Below are 14988 nucleotides of genomic sequence, written 5' to 3' on the forward strand. Positions count from 1 at the left end.
AGGGTCTCCCTATGTTGCCTAGGCTGGTCTCCTACTCCTGGGCTCAAGTGATCCCCCTACCTCTGCCTCCCAAAGTGCTGGGATTGCGGGTGTGAGCCGTGGAGCCTGGACGGAAATTTTTAAGTTAATCATTTAAATTCTGATATATCTTCTTTCAAAAATTATTTTTAGATTTCTTCCCCATTCATATTGCCAATAACTAGGCTCTTCTTTTCTCCATTATTGGAGCATTTCAGCAACCTCCAACTAATCTCATCTAGATAGATCCTTTTAGTCGTTCTACACACTTTCCATAATTAGTCTTCTTAAAACTAGTTTTTCCAGTGTTGTGGTCCAGAACTTGCTACTTAGCTCAGCCTAATTTCTGCATTCCTCATTCAAGGCCTTCCCCACTTTAGCTCCAAATTTCTCTCTCTGTTGCTTACCGTTGGTTCTTTGCTGGGGGCACAGGTGACCTTTCCTATGTCTAGGAACATATCAGGCTTTATGTTCTTCCCTTTCCTTTCATTGTCCACATTGTACCGATTCTTCAAGGTCCAGAGGGAATGCCACTTCCTTCTTGAAGTTTCCTGGCAGCTCCAATTCACACTCATGACATCTAAATAATTATCCTCATGTGTTGTAGTTGTGACAAAATAGTTGAATCCTCTTTTTCCTCGTTTCGTTAACAAGATACCTAAACGGACCATTACCTGCGACAACGGGACATGCGCGGATCTGAACTACAAATTTGTCATTTCCAAAATACTGGTTCTTTTTCTAAAGAACTAGTAAAAAAGAAAGAAAAAAAAAGAACCAGCATTTTGGAAATGACAAATTTGCTTAGTCGCCCAGGCTGGAGTGAGGTGGCATTATCAAAGCTCACTGCAGCCTCAATTTCTTGGGCTCGAGGGATCATCCCATCTCAACCTCTCCAGTAGCTGGGACCACAGGTGTGCGTCACCACGTCTGGGTAATTATTTTTTAAATTTTAATTTTTTTGCAGAGACCAGGTCTATGTTGCTCAGGCTGGTCTCGAACTCTGGGCCTCAAGAGAGTAAAATCATAAAGTGCTGGGATTACAGGAACTGCAGCGGCCCCAAATGCTGTTCTTTACTCATACCTAGCAGCTCCTCTGGTTGCTTGAGGGACCATGTCTCAAACACTATCATGTCGTATTAATTTTTCTTTTTGTTTAAAAGCTAAAAGTGAGAGTACAGTAGGACGTCTCCGGGCTCCAACTACGTCCTATAAGCATGCATCCTTTATTCTGAATGCTTGTGAAATAAAGTTCGAAAAGAATAACCACAGACATACTTGTGACCACAAGCCACAAGAAACGTAGTCAAAAGTGCACTCTCAGCGCTGCTGCCGACCGGGCACGGCGCTGGGCCTGCATCTGCGCTTTCCTGGGGCCTCAGTGTCTCATCTGTACAACGTTGATAATCGTCGGCAGCACCTCTTTCCCAGGGTTGCTCTGAAGGGTTTTCTTTGGGGTGAACCGCCGGGCGGACGGCCTCCCAGGAGAGGGGGGAGACGCCTTCCTTACGCGACGCACTTCCGTGCGCGAGGAGGGAAGATCGTGGCGGAGTGCGGGTGGCCTGGGCGGAAGGCTCAGCCGGGACAGGTTGGGCCGCAGCTTTGCTGTGCTGTGCCGTGCCGCGCGACGCTCTCCACAGGAGCGCGCAAAGGGTTAGCCACGGCGCCAAGCAAGCTGGACGTGAGTGCACGAGCGCGCTCGGACTGACAGGAAAGCGAGAAGGGGACCGGGGCGCAGTATAGAAAAGCCGCGGCAGAAACGTACGACCCTGCCCGAGGCGGCAGGGGCGAGAGCGTCAGGGCAGGGGAGGCGACGCGGCGTCCCCGGTTGGCGCCCCTGCGCGGCGGTGGGCCGTCTCCGCAGCGCCCCAGGTGGCCGCCGGCGGGGTCGCCGCCGGGGGAGTGGATTTGCTCCGCCTCCGCCGGGCTCGGCTGCCCTCGGCAGCTTCCCCGCCTGGCTCTCGCTCGACCCTCCACCCCTCCCCCTCCCGGTTCGCGATGGACTGGGCCTCCCCGCCGCGCCGCCGCCGCCGCCGCCTGCAGCACCGCGCGGGCCTCTGAGCTGCAGGGCCTGAGGAGCCGCGTGCTGGGGACGGGACGTCCGCTGGCTGCTGCCGCACGAGAGAATCTCTCGCTTCCCTGTCACCAGGTCCCCGCGGAGGAAGGGGAGGGACGAGGCGCGGCTTTTCCTGTGCCGCCTGCCTGGTTCGACCTGCGCGGCCTGCGGCTTCTTGGGAACTCTAGGGCCGCGGCCGGGCCTGGCTCTGCCCGCGGCCTGCTGGGAGCTGGATCGGAGCGGTTTGGAACGACAAACCCGAGTAAGAGCCTGCGGGAAGGGGAGGCGGGAGCGCCTCGGACCGTCGGAAGGGCCCTGCGTGGGGGCCAGGATCCCGGACGCCCGGCGACTGGCGGAAAGCGAGACCCCGGCACCGAGTGAGGTCGGCCAGGCTGCTGCCGACTTCCCCCCTGGCCCCTTTGTTCCCCTCCCGGGGCCCTGCCGGCGGCGGGGCCCGGCTTGCCCGCGCCAGAGCCCCAGGCCGGCTCCTTTTGCCCTTGAGAAGGGTTCGCTGCCAGGCCTTCGAGTTCCGGGCGCAGCTCCCGGGAGACCCGGCGCCCTGCCTGGCCCGGCGGCCTCCTCTCGGGCACGAAGGCTTGCTGCTGCTTCTCCAGACCTTCCCCTCCTCCTAGACACAGGTAGTTAACTTAGTGGGGTTTGGTACTGGGGAACCAGAGCGCGGGGGCCAGCGCCTCTCAGCGCCCGACTCGGCCGAGCCCTGGGTGTGGGGTCAACCCCGCTGGTCGCCGCCGTTGGGTGCCCACCGCGCCCCGCCGCCGGCTTTCCACACCTGCGGCTGCGTTACGTGGGACCCAAAGCTGTCCTCCAGTCAGAAGCTTACGGGGCGCTTTTGTAATGACTTGCCTGTTAGGGCTGCTTCTCGGTTTTGTTTTTGTTTTTTTAACCAACTGCCCTATCTTGTGAAGATGGGGAAAGAGGGCCCTAGGTTGGCCTACATTCGGATCCGTAACCTGCTAGTCCATTGCATTTACTTTTAGCCTTTCCTTTTTTTTTTTTTTTTTAACTTTTAAGAATAGTTGTCAAGACTACCAGAATTCCTAACCAAGTCTTTATTCATAGATAAATCTTGTATATAATTGTCGTTTGTATTTGGACATCTTTGAAATAGAAGTAAATTGAGAAGTCAGCAGAACTTGTGAAATTGGAGGTAATTTTGAAGGAGAAACAATCTGGAGGGGGATTGGATTGAGGTGTTTAGAGTTTCCTCAAAATACTGAATCTAACCCTTATCTGAAGATCAGTTTTGGGTGGAGAAGGAGGAGGATGAAGTTTGCTGGAAAAAACAACCTTTAGTTAGGTGTTCTTTGCCTTTTGGCATAGACTTTAGTGATAGCAGTAGTGGGATCTGAAAACTTGACTGACTGTCTTTGACACAGACAGCTCTGGTTTCTTAAGCAGCAACCTAATCAGCTTATATACTCTTGTGCAAAACTGGTTTTCATTTGGTATGATATCTGTACGTTAAACCTGGCGGATAAGGAAAGTTGAAAAACTGCATTAAGCACTCTTACGTCCAAACGTACTTAGGGGTCTTTTTTAATTGCTTGGAGGACACTATGAAAATTTGGTTCTAGCAGATGTAAAGGAAAAAAAATTTAAGCCTAAGCTGTTCAGTCCTGGAATTTAAAGGACTTTTTTCCCTTTACTTTTCAAATTTAAGCAGAGGCTTTTAAAAAACCATGGCAGATGTGGACCCAGATACATTGCTGGAATGGCTACAGATGGGACAGGGAGATGAAAGGGACATGCAACTAATAGCCCTTGAACAGCTATGCATGCTGCTTTTGATGTCTGACAACGTGGATCGTTGTTTTGAAACGTAAGTACATTCCTTCATCATGTTCCTTTGGGTTACTGTAGTGACATCTGTTTTCAACCATTTGCTGACTTCAGTTTGTGTAGAAATTTCTCTAGTGAATTTTTACACGTATCTTTAAAAATATTCCTGAAGTTTTGTGTTTACACTTTTCCAAGAAATAAAAATTGGTAGGTGAAGAAACTCTAGGACTGATAATTACGATGACACAAATACATATTTGTTGAATGAATGGGAATTAGTAGGAATACTAATTTTAACCCATAGCTTGGTTGATTCATTTTCAAAATATGTCATGAACTGGGGAAAATACAAATGTTTATTTTCTTAAAGGTATCTATTTCTGTACCATGAAATTGATTTATGGAATAAGAGATGATAATAAACATATGTTTTGAACTGCCCATTTCTTCATTGATGTTGTCATATGACAGTACTTTTGTTAAAGCAGATTATTGGTTTGTAAATTTCAGTTTGGGAAGGTATAAATTGGATCTTAACCATATAGCAGAAGAGTAGAAAATTTATAGTAGTAGAAACATTTTGAAGTTTGGGAGTTTAAACAATTTTATTGGGAGGTTACAACTTAGTATTTATGCAAAAATATAAAAGATAGTTCATATTAGATAGGCCTTACAGCCATTTTCCCCTCTTATATAAGTCATAACTTGTCCAGTCAGAATAACTATTCTTCTGAGTGTTGAACATGTGTTTAGTTTTTACTGTTTATTTTACATTTGTATTTACAGTTTTGAACTCCCATAATAAGTAATTGAAAACTCTGATGTTTCTTTATTCATTTTAATGCTATTTTAAGGTAATTAGTAGAAAATGTTTGAGATGTTGACCTAAAATTTGGTACAATTATCCTAATGTGTTTTAGGTGAGAATAAAGTCTATATTACTCAACTGGCAAAATTTTTAAAGTACCTTCATTTTTGATTATTGAATAATTTTCAGTTGTAACTCTTGTTAAAACAGTACTAAGATAAAAATCCTTATTAATAAAATTTCCAAATTACAATTAGTTAGTGGTCCATTTATTTCCATTAGTTTTTGACATTTGGCAGAGTTTTGAGTATGGAAGAATAACTTAGCCCTTAGTTGACACTTGTTTTAGCAGGATTTATAGTAGATTTTTAAAAATTTATTTTTATTTTTTATTTTTTTCCTCATCCTGACTCTCAAGATAAAAATTGTGTTCATAGATTTCTTTAGAGGTAACCTGAAAGTTACTTTTGGTATTTTAAAAATCATACTTGTCAGTCAAGCCAATTGTAATTTCGTAGCTTCTGTTTAGTAATAATATGTAGTAGAAGTATTTGTTATGACATTTAAAAAAGTGTTGCCCGATCATTAAAAAGTCAGGAAACAACAGGTGCTGGAGAGGATGTGGAGAAATAGGAACACTTTTACACTGTTGGTGGGACTGACTGTAAACCAGTTCAACCATTGTGGAAGACAGTGTGGTGATTCCTCAAGGATCTAGAACTAGAAATACTGTTTGACCCAGCAATCCCATTACTAGATATATACCCAAAGGATTATAATAATCATGCTGCTATAAAGACACATGCACACGTATGTTTATTGTGGCATTGTTCACAATAGCAAAGACTTGGAACCAACCCAAATGTCCATCAATGATAGACTGGATTAAGCAAATGTGGCACATATACACCATGGAATACTATGCAGCCATAAAAAATGATGAGATCGTGTCCTTTGTAGGGACATGGATGAAGCTGGAAACCATCATTCTCAGCAAGCTATTGCAAGGACAAAACACCAAATGCATGTTCTCACTCATAGGTGGGAATTGAACAGTGAGAACACTGGGACACAAGAAGGGGAACATCACACACCGGGGGCCGTCGTGGGGTGGGGGGAGGGGGGAGGGATAGCATCAGGAGATATACCTAATGTAAATGACAAGTTAATGGGTGCAGCACACCAATATGGCACATGTATACATATATAACAAACCTGCACATTGAGCACATGTACCCTAAAACTTAAAGTATAATTAAAAAAAGTGTTGCCGTATTAAAACAATTTAAATGAAATTTTTAAATCATGAAATTTATCTCTATGTAAAATCCTTCCATCCTAACATAACAGCTGTTATTTTTTCCATTTTCCTTTCTAGGCTTTATTCACATGTAGTATGATGTAATTTTTTTTTTTTAAGAGACTGGGGCCTACTACGTTGCCCAGGCTGGCCTCGAGCTCCTGGGTTCAAGCGATTCTCCTGCCTCGGCCTCTTCAGTAGCTGGACTACAGGCTGTGCCACCACACCTGGCTTTATAATGTAATTTTAAGGAAATGAACCTAAAGTTAAGTCAGATGTGATTTACTATATGAAGGTACAAGAGTATTTCAAGTTGAAGGGGTTAGCCACGTTTGGTGTAGTGTACCAGTAACCTCCAAAAACTAGACATTTGGTTTAATTTTGTGACTGTTTTGTTTTTAAACATTAGTTTGCTTTTCATTCTATAGCCAGATTTTCTTGTTGTCACGAGGGGAAATTGTCCTGGTTCCTTCTTGAAACTAGTGAGGGAGGCATAGTGAGATGGAAAGAATGGGCTGTGCCATCAGAGACTTGGGTTCAGATTCTTGGTCTGCTGTGTTCATTAGCCTCTGAGAGCCTTGCTTTCTTCCCGTGTAAAATGGCAGTAGTAGTTTTTTCTTTTCTGTTTTTCCACACAAAGTCTCGCTGTGTTGCCCAGGCTGGAGTGCAGTGGTGTAATCTTGGCTCACTGCAACCTCCACCTCCCAGGTTCAAGTGATTCTCCTGCTTCAGCCTCCCGAGTAGCTGGGACGACAGGTGTGTGCCACCATGCCTGGCTAACTTTTGTATTTTTAGTAGAGATGGGGTTTCACCATGTTGACCAGGATGGTCTCCATCTCTTGATCTCGTGATCCACCTGCCTCAGCCTCCCAAAGTGCTGGGATTACAGGCGTGAGCCACCATGCCCGGCCAGTAGTCTTTTTTCCAATGGGCCTTCTTGTGAGGATTAAAGGAGAGAATGTATGTTAAGTGTTTTGAGTAAAGTGGGCTGCCCGCTGATACCATCATTAATAAATATCTAATTTTGAATTTTATTTTAGCACTTTATTCCATGAAGAAAGTGATTGATTTGGGAAGGTCTTTTAAAATTCTTTTAAACAATCAAGGCAGGCAAAAAAAGCAAGATGATGTGCATATTTTGAATATTGGTAAAAATCTTTCATACTACCTTGATTACATAAAGTAGTAGCAAATAGGACTTAGTTCTGTCTAATAAACCAAAACATGCCTGTATGTCCTGATAATATGTTTGCCTAATTAGCTTGTCTTAATAGTTACACATCTGTTTAGTCAGGAAAGGCAGGTGGTGTGGTAGAAACAATGGCCTCTGCAATGGGATAGATAGACTTGGGTTCAGATACCTGCCTTTTCCACTGAATAGTTGTGTGATGGCCTTTGAAGTCTGTTTCCTCATCCTTGCAGGATTTTTCTGAAAATAAATGGGATAATAGTCAAGGATTTCTTTTTCCTTTAACTTAGTATTGTACATGGCTCTCCACTTTTTTTTTTTTTTTTTGAGACAGAGTCTCGCTCTGTCACCTAGGCTGGAGTGCAGTGGCTATTTTAGCCATGCCCGGCTAATTTTTGTATTTTTAGTAGAAACGGGGTTTCCCTGTGTTGGCCAGGATGGTCTCAATCTCCTGACCTCGTGATCCACCCGTCTCAGCCTCCCAAAGTGCCGGAATTACAGGCATGAGCCACCGCACCCGGCCGGCTCTCCACTGTTTGTATCCATTTTGACAGTGTCTTTCTGAAGTTAAAGGAATATAACTTTTTCTATGATGTGTCAGTGCTTCTTACTAATGCCTGAACTTATCAAGGTAATGCTCCAGAAAGTAAAACATGTTCAAGATTGGTTTTTGCTTTTACCTGATGTATCATTGAGTTCTAAAATGTAATATGGCCGGGTGCGGTGGCTCACGCCTGTAATCCCAGCACTTTGGGAGGCTGAGATGGGCAGATCACTTGAGGTCAGGAGTTCAAGACCAGCCTGGCAAACATGGTGAAACCCCATGTCTACTAAAAATACAAAATTTAGCTGAGCATTGTGGCATGTGCCTGTAATCCCAGCTACTTGGGAGGCTGAGGCAGGAGAATCTCTTGAACCTGGGAGATGGAGGTTGCAGTGAACCAAGATTGTGCCATTGCACTCCAGCCTTGGTGACAGAGTGAGACCCTGCCTCCAAAAAAAAAAAAAGTAAGTAATATGAGTTATTAGCTAATGAGTATTTTGTATTCACATCAAAACAGGTGATATCATATGTATTAATGTTATAAATATGTATCATGGGCATTTCTAGGTCTTGCTACTAAATCTGAATATAATTTGAAAGTGATGTCCTCTGGAAATTGAGCATCTCAGAAGATGCTTTTAGGTACTAGAAGGCATTATTTAAAAAACAATGATGTCACTTAATTTTGAGGGCACAAAAGGATATACAGTAAAAAGTCCGTTGTCTTCCCTTTCCTGTCTCCTGGTTACTTGGTTCCTCTTCCCAGAGGAAACCACTGTTAATCATTTTCTAGTGTATCCTTCAAGAGATATCCAGGGAACATTGTTTTGAGTCTGGATTCTAAAGCTGTTGAACACAGTGGTAAAAAAATCTTTTTTGATATGTTTACACTAAAAGGTAAAAAAATACCTGTACAGGAATAAGTTTTTTAACCTTTAAATTGTCTACTTTATGTCAGGTCTTGGAAAGATATGGTGATGATCAAAACAAATACAGCACCTTATGGTGCCTAATAGTCTAATAGGGAAAACAGATAATTATGGAAAAAAAAATATGGTTACAAACTGTGTTAAATGTCATGAAGGAAAAGCTCGGGGTACTATGTCAGCATGAAGCAGGGACAAGACCTGGAGAGGTGGGGATGGACAGAGGGGTCTTTGGGGAAGTGGTTTTTCTTTTTTTTTTTTCGAGACAAGAATCTTGCTCTGTCGCCCACGCTGTAATAGCGTGATCTGAGCTCACTGCAACCTCCACTTCCCAGGTTCAAGTGATTCTCCTGCCTCAGCCTCCCTAGTAACTGGACTTACAGACACACGCCACCATGCCCGGCTACTTTTTGTATTTTTTTTTTTTTTTTGAGATGGAGTTTGGCTCTGTTGCCTAGGCTGGAGTGCAGTGGCGCAATCTCAGCTCACTGCAAGCTCTGCCTCCTGGGTTCACACCATTCTCCTGCCTCGGCCTCCTGAGTAGCTGTGATTACAGGCGCCCGCCACCGCGCCTGGCTAATTTTTTGTATTTTTAGTAGAGACGGGGTTTCACCGTGTTAGCCAGGATGGTCTCGATCTCCTGACCTCGTGATCCACCTGCCTCGGCCTCCCAAAGTGCTGGGATTACAGGCGTGAGCCACCGCGCCCGGCCCTTACTTTTTGTATTTTTAAGTAGAGATCGGGTTTCACTACGTTGGTCAGGCTGATCTCGAACTCCTGACCTTAAGTGATCCGCCCGCCTTGGCCTCCCAAAGTGCTGGGATTACAGGCGTGATCTTTTTTTTTTTTTTTTAATTAGATAGAGACAAGGTCTCACTAGGTTCCCCAGGCTGATCTAGAACTCCTGAGCTTAAGTGATCCTCCCGCCTTGGCCTTCCAAAGTGCTGGGATTACAGGCGTGAGCCACGGTGCCTGGCCAAGAAAGGGGAAGTGGTTTTTCCTAGAGCTAGGAAGGATGAGTAAGAAGAGATAGGAAGTGGGGACAAAACAAACAAATGCTTGTAGACTTGATAGGAGGCTATGATCCAGAGAGATAGAGGGTTTTGTGATGAAAGTAGAAAGTTGAATAGATTTGAGAGAGATTTGGAAGGCAAGATAGTCAGGACTTGTCCAATGATTAAATATGAGAGAGTGAGAAGGAAGTGTTGTGGATGACTCAGGTTACAATGGATGATGATGCTACTCACTGAGAGAGAACACTGGAAGAGGACCCTGTTTGAGAGATTGAGATCATGAGTTTGGGTTTGGATATGTTGAGTATGAGGTACTTTTGAGACATCTCAGTGGAGATATTAAGTAAGCAGTTGTATAAATGGAAATTGGAGGTGAAGCCTGGGTTAGAGAAAAATTTTGGAGTCAAGCGCCTGTGGAGGTTAATTGTGGCCGTGAGATGTGATTGCGATCTAGGGCAGTGATGCTTAAACTCTGTGGTCTCAGGACTTTCTTAAGTTCTTAAAAATTATTGTGGATCCTGAAGAACTTTTATGTTAGTATGCTTACTGCTCTTTGCCATATTCAGAATGAAACTGGGAAGTTTTTTTTTTTTTTTTTTTTTTTTTTTTGAGATGGAGTCTTGCTCTGTCACCCAGGCCGGAGTGCAGTGGCACAATCTTGGCTCACTGCAACCTCTGCCTCCTGGGTTCAAGTGATTCTCCAGCATCAGCCTCCCTAGTAGCTGGGATTACAGGTGCATGCCACCGTGTCTGGCTAATTTTTGTATTTTTAGTAGAGATGGGGTTTCACCATGTTGGCCAGGCTGATCTTGAACTCCTGACCTCAGGTCAGAACCCAGGAGGCGGAGCTTGCAGTGAGCCGAGATCAAGCCACTGCACTCCAGCCTGGGCGACAGAGCAAGACTCTGTCTCAAAAAAAAAAAAAAAAATTATAATAATAAACCCCTTACATGTTAAAATTTTTTTGTGAAAAATAACTTTTTTAAAAGAAAACATTTTGGGAGAATAGAGGCATTAATTTACATTTTTGTAAATCTCCTTAAAGTCTTCCTTTTTTTTTTTTTTTTTTTTTTTGAGACGGAGTCTCGCTCTCTGTCGCCCAGGCTGGAGTGCAGTGGCGCAATCTCGGCTCACTGCAAGCTCCGCCTCCAGGGTTCACGCCATTCTCCTGCCTCAGCCTCTCCGAGTAGCTGGGACTACAGGCGTCCGCCACCACACCCTGCTAATTTTTTGTATTTTTAGTAGAGACGGGGTTTCACCGTGGTCTCGATCTCCTGACCTCGTGATCCGCCCGCCTCGGCCTCCCAAAGTGCTGGGATTACAAGCGTGAGCCACCGCGCCCGGCCAAAGTCTTCCTTAATGGAAGATAGCTGGATTCTCATATCTGCTTCTGCATTCAGTTTGTTGCATTATGTTATTTTGATTGAAATATATGAAAAAATCATCCACAGATGTATTTGGGAAAGGGAAGAATATTAAATTTTTAATGTAATCATGGATATGCTTCTTTGATAACATGTCAAAATTCAACAAGTGATAGTTTCTTAAGGATTAGTTATAATGTGGATTCTGTCTTTTTTTTTTTTCTTTGAGACAGAGTCTGGCACCCAGGTTGGAGTGTAGTGGTGCGATCTTGGCTCACTGCAACCTCCACCTCCTAGATTCAAGCAGTTCTTCCGCCTTAGCCTCCTGAGTAGCTGGGACTACAGGCGCACACAACCACACTGGAATAATTTTTTAATTTTTAGTATTTTATGTTGCTCAGGCTGGCCTCGAGCTCCTTACCTCAAGTGATGCACCTGCCTTGGCCTCCCAAAGTGCTGGATTACAGGCATGAGCCACTGCAACCTACCAGGATTAGTTATAATGTGGATTCTGATATATCAGTGAACTTATACTCACTCTGTTACATTAAAATCTGATGGTCTGTCTTATACTTTGAGTAACTGTTTTACCCATATTTACCTTTGCAAAAATCATGCATTGGTCATGTGGAAAGTATCAGTCCACCGAGTTACACAGATTTTCCAAATGCGGACATATCTCATTCCACAGTGCCAAAAAGTCATATTTGTCAATATGACTACCACTCTCATCAGACAAGTTTTTAAATATTCAGAAGCTGTCAAGCTCATGGGGTCAAATACAAGTTTTCCAAAAATGTCAATTTTGCTTGTAAAGTTGAGTGTTATGATTGGCAACAAATACAGTTGATTGTTTTCCTTGAAATGAAAGGCATAGGTGATTAAATTTTGAAAAAATGTTTGCCAGATATCCAAGTCTGAATGATCAGTTTGTCTGATAGTCCTTCAAGTAAAAATGGTGTTGCAAGAAAAAAGTGGCTAATTCAGTTCTCAAGTGTGTACTTTGCTATTATTCTTCAGTATGCAGTGCTTTATAATTAATTCCCATTTCCTTTAAGTAGAATATTGAAAAGATGTATCTTCAGGGGTTGAGATTTAGTAAATTTAATAATTTTGTTGCTTCATCTAGTTTATTCTTTGGTGAAACTGGCTTTTTTCTTAATACCAGTGCTTGGCAGTGAAGAATACAGTTAACTAGTAGTACAGGTTAGTGCTACTGCCTTGATTCATGTTAAAGCACCTGCAGTTTTATCCACCATTGCTTTTGCATCATTAGTGCACATGTCAACACAGGAAAGAAAGTGATTCAAGAAGAGAAAGGGCAATTGTTTTGAATACTAGTGAGAGGTCAAGTAGGGGTTAGATGAAAAGATGTCTTTTAGATTTAGCAACATTCTCAAGGTCATTGATCTTAATGAGAGCTGAGTGGAGTGGTGGTGAGGGGCAGATCTGAATGGGTTGAGGAGTGAGTGGAACATGAATTGAAATGGAAAAGGAGTGTGGGGTTTTTTCTTTTAAAGGTCAAAGAGATAAGAAAGAGAGTGAATAATCCCTAGGGTAAGGATTCTGAAAAACTGGGAGAGAATTGGCTTTTGTATAGAAGCAGTGCTTCTTAAATTTTAATGTGCATAACGAGAATCACCTGGGGATCATGTTAAAATGCATATTCTGATTCAGTTGGTCTTATATGAAGCTTGATATTCTGCATTTCTAATATGGTCCTAGATTATGCAGAAGCCGTTGGTCAGAAAATCCCACATTGAGTAGCAAAACCCTGATCCACTGGTGGAGAGATTGGTTTTAGGCAGAAAGAAGTTGTGTACTACTGTTGTAACAGAGAAGATAGAGACGTTAGATGCACATGTTTTGGGTTTGATGGTAAAAAGTTGAAGGGCTGGGGCTGGGTGTGGTGGTTCATGCCCATCTGTAATCCCAGCACTTTGGGAGGCCGAGGCGGGTGGATCAGTTGAGGTCAGGAGTTCGAGACCAGCCACAATACCTGGCCCTGAGTTATAGTCTTAAAAATTGATTTACCTGTACTGCTCCCTTTTACAGAATCTGTTGGGTTCTTTACCTACCGGATCAAATTTAAATGTCTTCAAAGACCCCTCCTGCATATTCTCACATGTATACACTACTTCCACTTTACTATACTTTCAGTTCTCCACTGGACTACGAGCTCATCTTTGTTTTCCCATTGCTAAGCATAGTGCCTGGCACACAAATAGCTAATATCCAGATAGTGAAGGAATGAATTGAAGAAATTGCTTATATTGGACCTATTTTCCACCTAATGCCTAAAATGCCCATGGAAGGTATTTGTGGAGTTGAGAAACTGGTTGTTAGTATGCGGGAGGAAGAGTATTCCTTTTTTTTTTTAGCAGAAATAGTATCAGTAAGTACTTTCCTTACTTCCTACCATTAATGTACCTGCCTTTTCTTTCTTTCTTTCTTTTTTTTTTTTTTTTTTTTTTTTGAGATGGAGTCTTGCTCTGTTGTGTAGGCTGGAGTGCAGTGGCGCAGTCTCAGCTCACTGTAACCTCTGCCTCCAGGGTTCAAGCAATGCTTCTGCCTCAGCCTTCTGAGTAGCTGGGACTACAGGCACACGCTACGATGCCCAGCTAATTTTTGTATTTTTTAGTAGAGACAGGGTTTCACCATATAGGCCAGGCTGGTCTCGAACTCCTGACCTCGTGATCCGCCTGCCTTGGCCTCCCAAAGTGCTGGGATTACAGGTGTGAGCCACTGCACCTGACCCGTACCTGCCTTTTCTATATTGACCTGTTTTCTTCTACCCAATGGCAGAGTAATAGGGAAATGAATTACTTTTGTTGATCAGCCCTGACCCTTTTCTGGAGAAGGAATGTTCATTGATATATCAAATATGTATAATCCTCAAGAGTTAAATAAATGAGCCGAACACGGTGGCTCATGCTTGTAATCCCGGTACTTTGGGAGGCTTAGTCAGGTGGATGACTTAAACTCAGGAGTACAAGTCCAACCTGGCCAACATGGCAAAACCCCGTCCCTACTAAAAATACAAAAATTAGCAGGGTGCGGTGGCACATTCCTGTAATCCCAGCTTCTCAGGAGGCTGAGGCACGAGAATCGCTTGAACCCGGGAGGTGGAGGTTGCAGTGAGCCTAGGTTGCACTACCGCACTCCAGCCTGGGAGACAGAGTGAGACTCCGTCTCAAAAAAAAAAAAAAAAAAAAAAGTTAAATGAATTCCTATAAACAGACAGCAACTGTGTATGTGCTTCTTTTCAGTGGACAGCAGAGAGAAGTGCTGGAATGAGAAGCACTGTCTGTGAGGGTTTCTAACCTGGGACTCCAAGGGGTCCATAGGTGATTAAATTCAGGGAGCTTTTGTGATGATTACCAAAGTTTCTGTCAGCTAAAAAAATGTAGAGGCCAGGTGCCACCGGTGGCTTATGCCTGTAATCCCAGCACTATGGGAGGCTGGGGCGGGTAGATCACCGGAAGTCGGGAGTTCAAGACCAGTCTGGCCAATATGGTGAAACCCCGTCTCTACTAAAAATACAAAAATTAGCAGAGATCTGGTGGCATTCGCCTGTAATCTCAGCTACTTGGGAGTCTGAGGCAGGAGAATTGCTTGACCCTGGGAGGCGGAGGTTGCAGTGAGCCGAAATTGCACCACTGCACTGCAGCCTGGGCTACAGAGTGAGACCCTGTCTCAAAAAAAAAAAAAAAAAAAAAAAAGTTAAAAACCACTGTTAATAGTTTTAACAGGAAAAGTACAAGGAAAATTTATCAGAGATAGATTTTTATCATTTTTATGTATAGGTATGACATTGTGTTTTATAACGCTTTGTAAGTGTACTTTGCATAGTTCTTGACTGTATCATTAGATTGAATTCCTCAGAGTCAGTGAAGTCTTTCTTACCTTGCTTACTCATCTTTGTATCCTGCCCCCAACACTTAGCATAGCACTTGGCATAGAAAGGCAT

The 14988-nt window shown here is 43.6% G+C and overlaps 1 protein-coding gene across 7 annotated transcripts in view; it reads left to right on the forward strand.

The window, feature by feature from the left end:
* Positions 1-1572: 1572 nt before the first annotated feature.
* Positions 1573-14988, forward strand: part of HECTD1 (HECT domain E3 ubiquitin protein ligase 1) — a 106378-nt gene continuing 92962 nt past the window's right edge. For 4 of the 7 annotated variants that reach the window (XM_030803830.1, XM_030803833.1, XM_030803834.1 and 1 more), the window contains exons 1-2: positions 1573-2712; positions 3756-3914. In XM_030803830.1, the coding sequence (XP_030659690.1) occupies positions 3775-3914 (140 nt within the window). In that variant the 5' untranslated portion in view covers positions 1573-2712; positions 3756-3774. Of the gene's footprint in view, positions 2713-3126; positions 3915-14988 lie in introns of those variants that run through there. The other 3 variants (XM_030803831.1, XM_030803832.1, XM_012498117.2) reach the window with 3 other exon arrangements.

Source organism: Nomascus leucogenys, chromosome 22a, assembly GCF_006542625.1.
Source record: "Nomascus leucogenys isolate Asia chromosome 22a, Asia_NLE_v1, whole genome shotgun sequence".
Lineage (NCBI taxonomy): Eukaryota > Metazoa > Chordata > Mammalia > Primates > Hylobatidae > Nomascus > Nomascus leucogenys.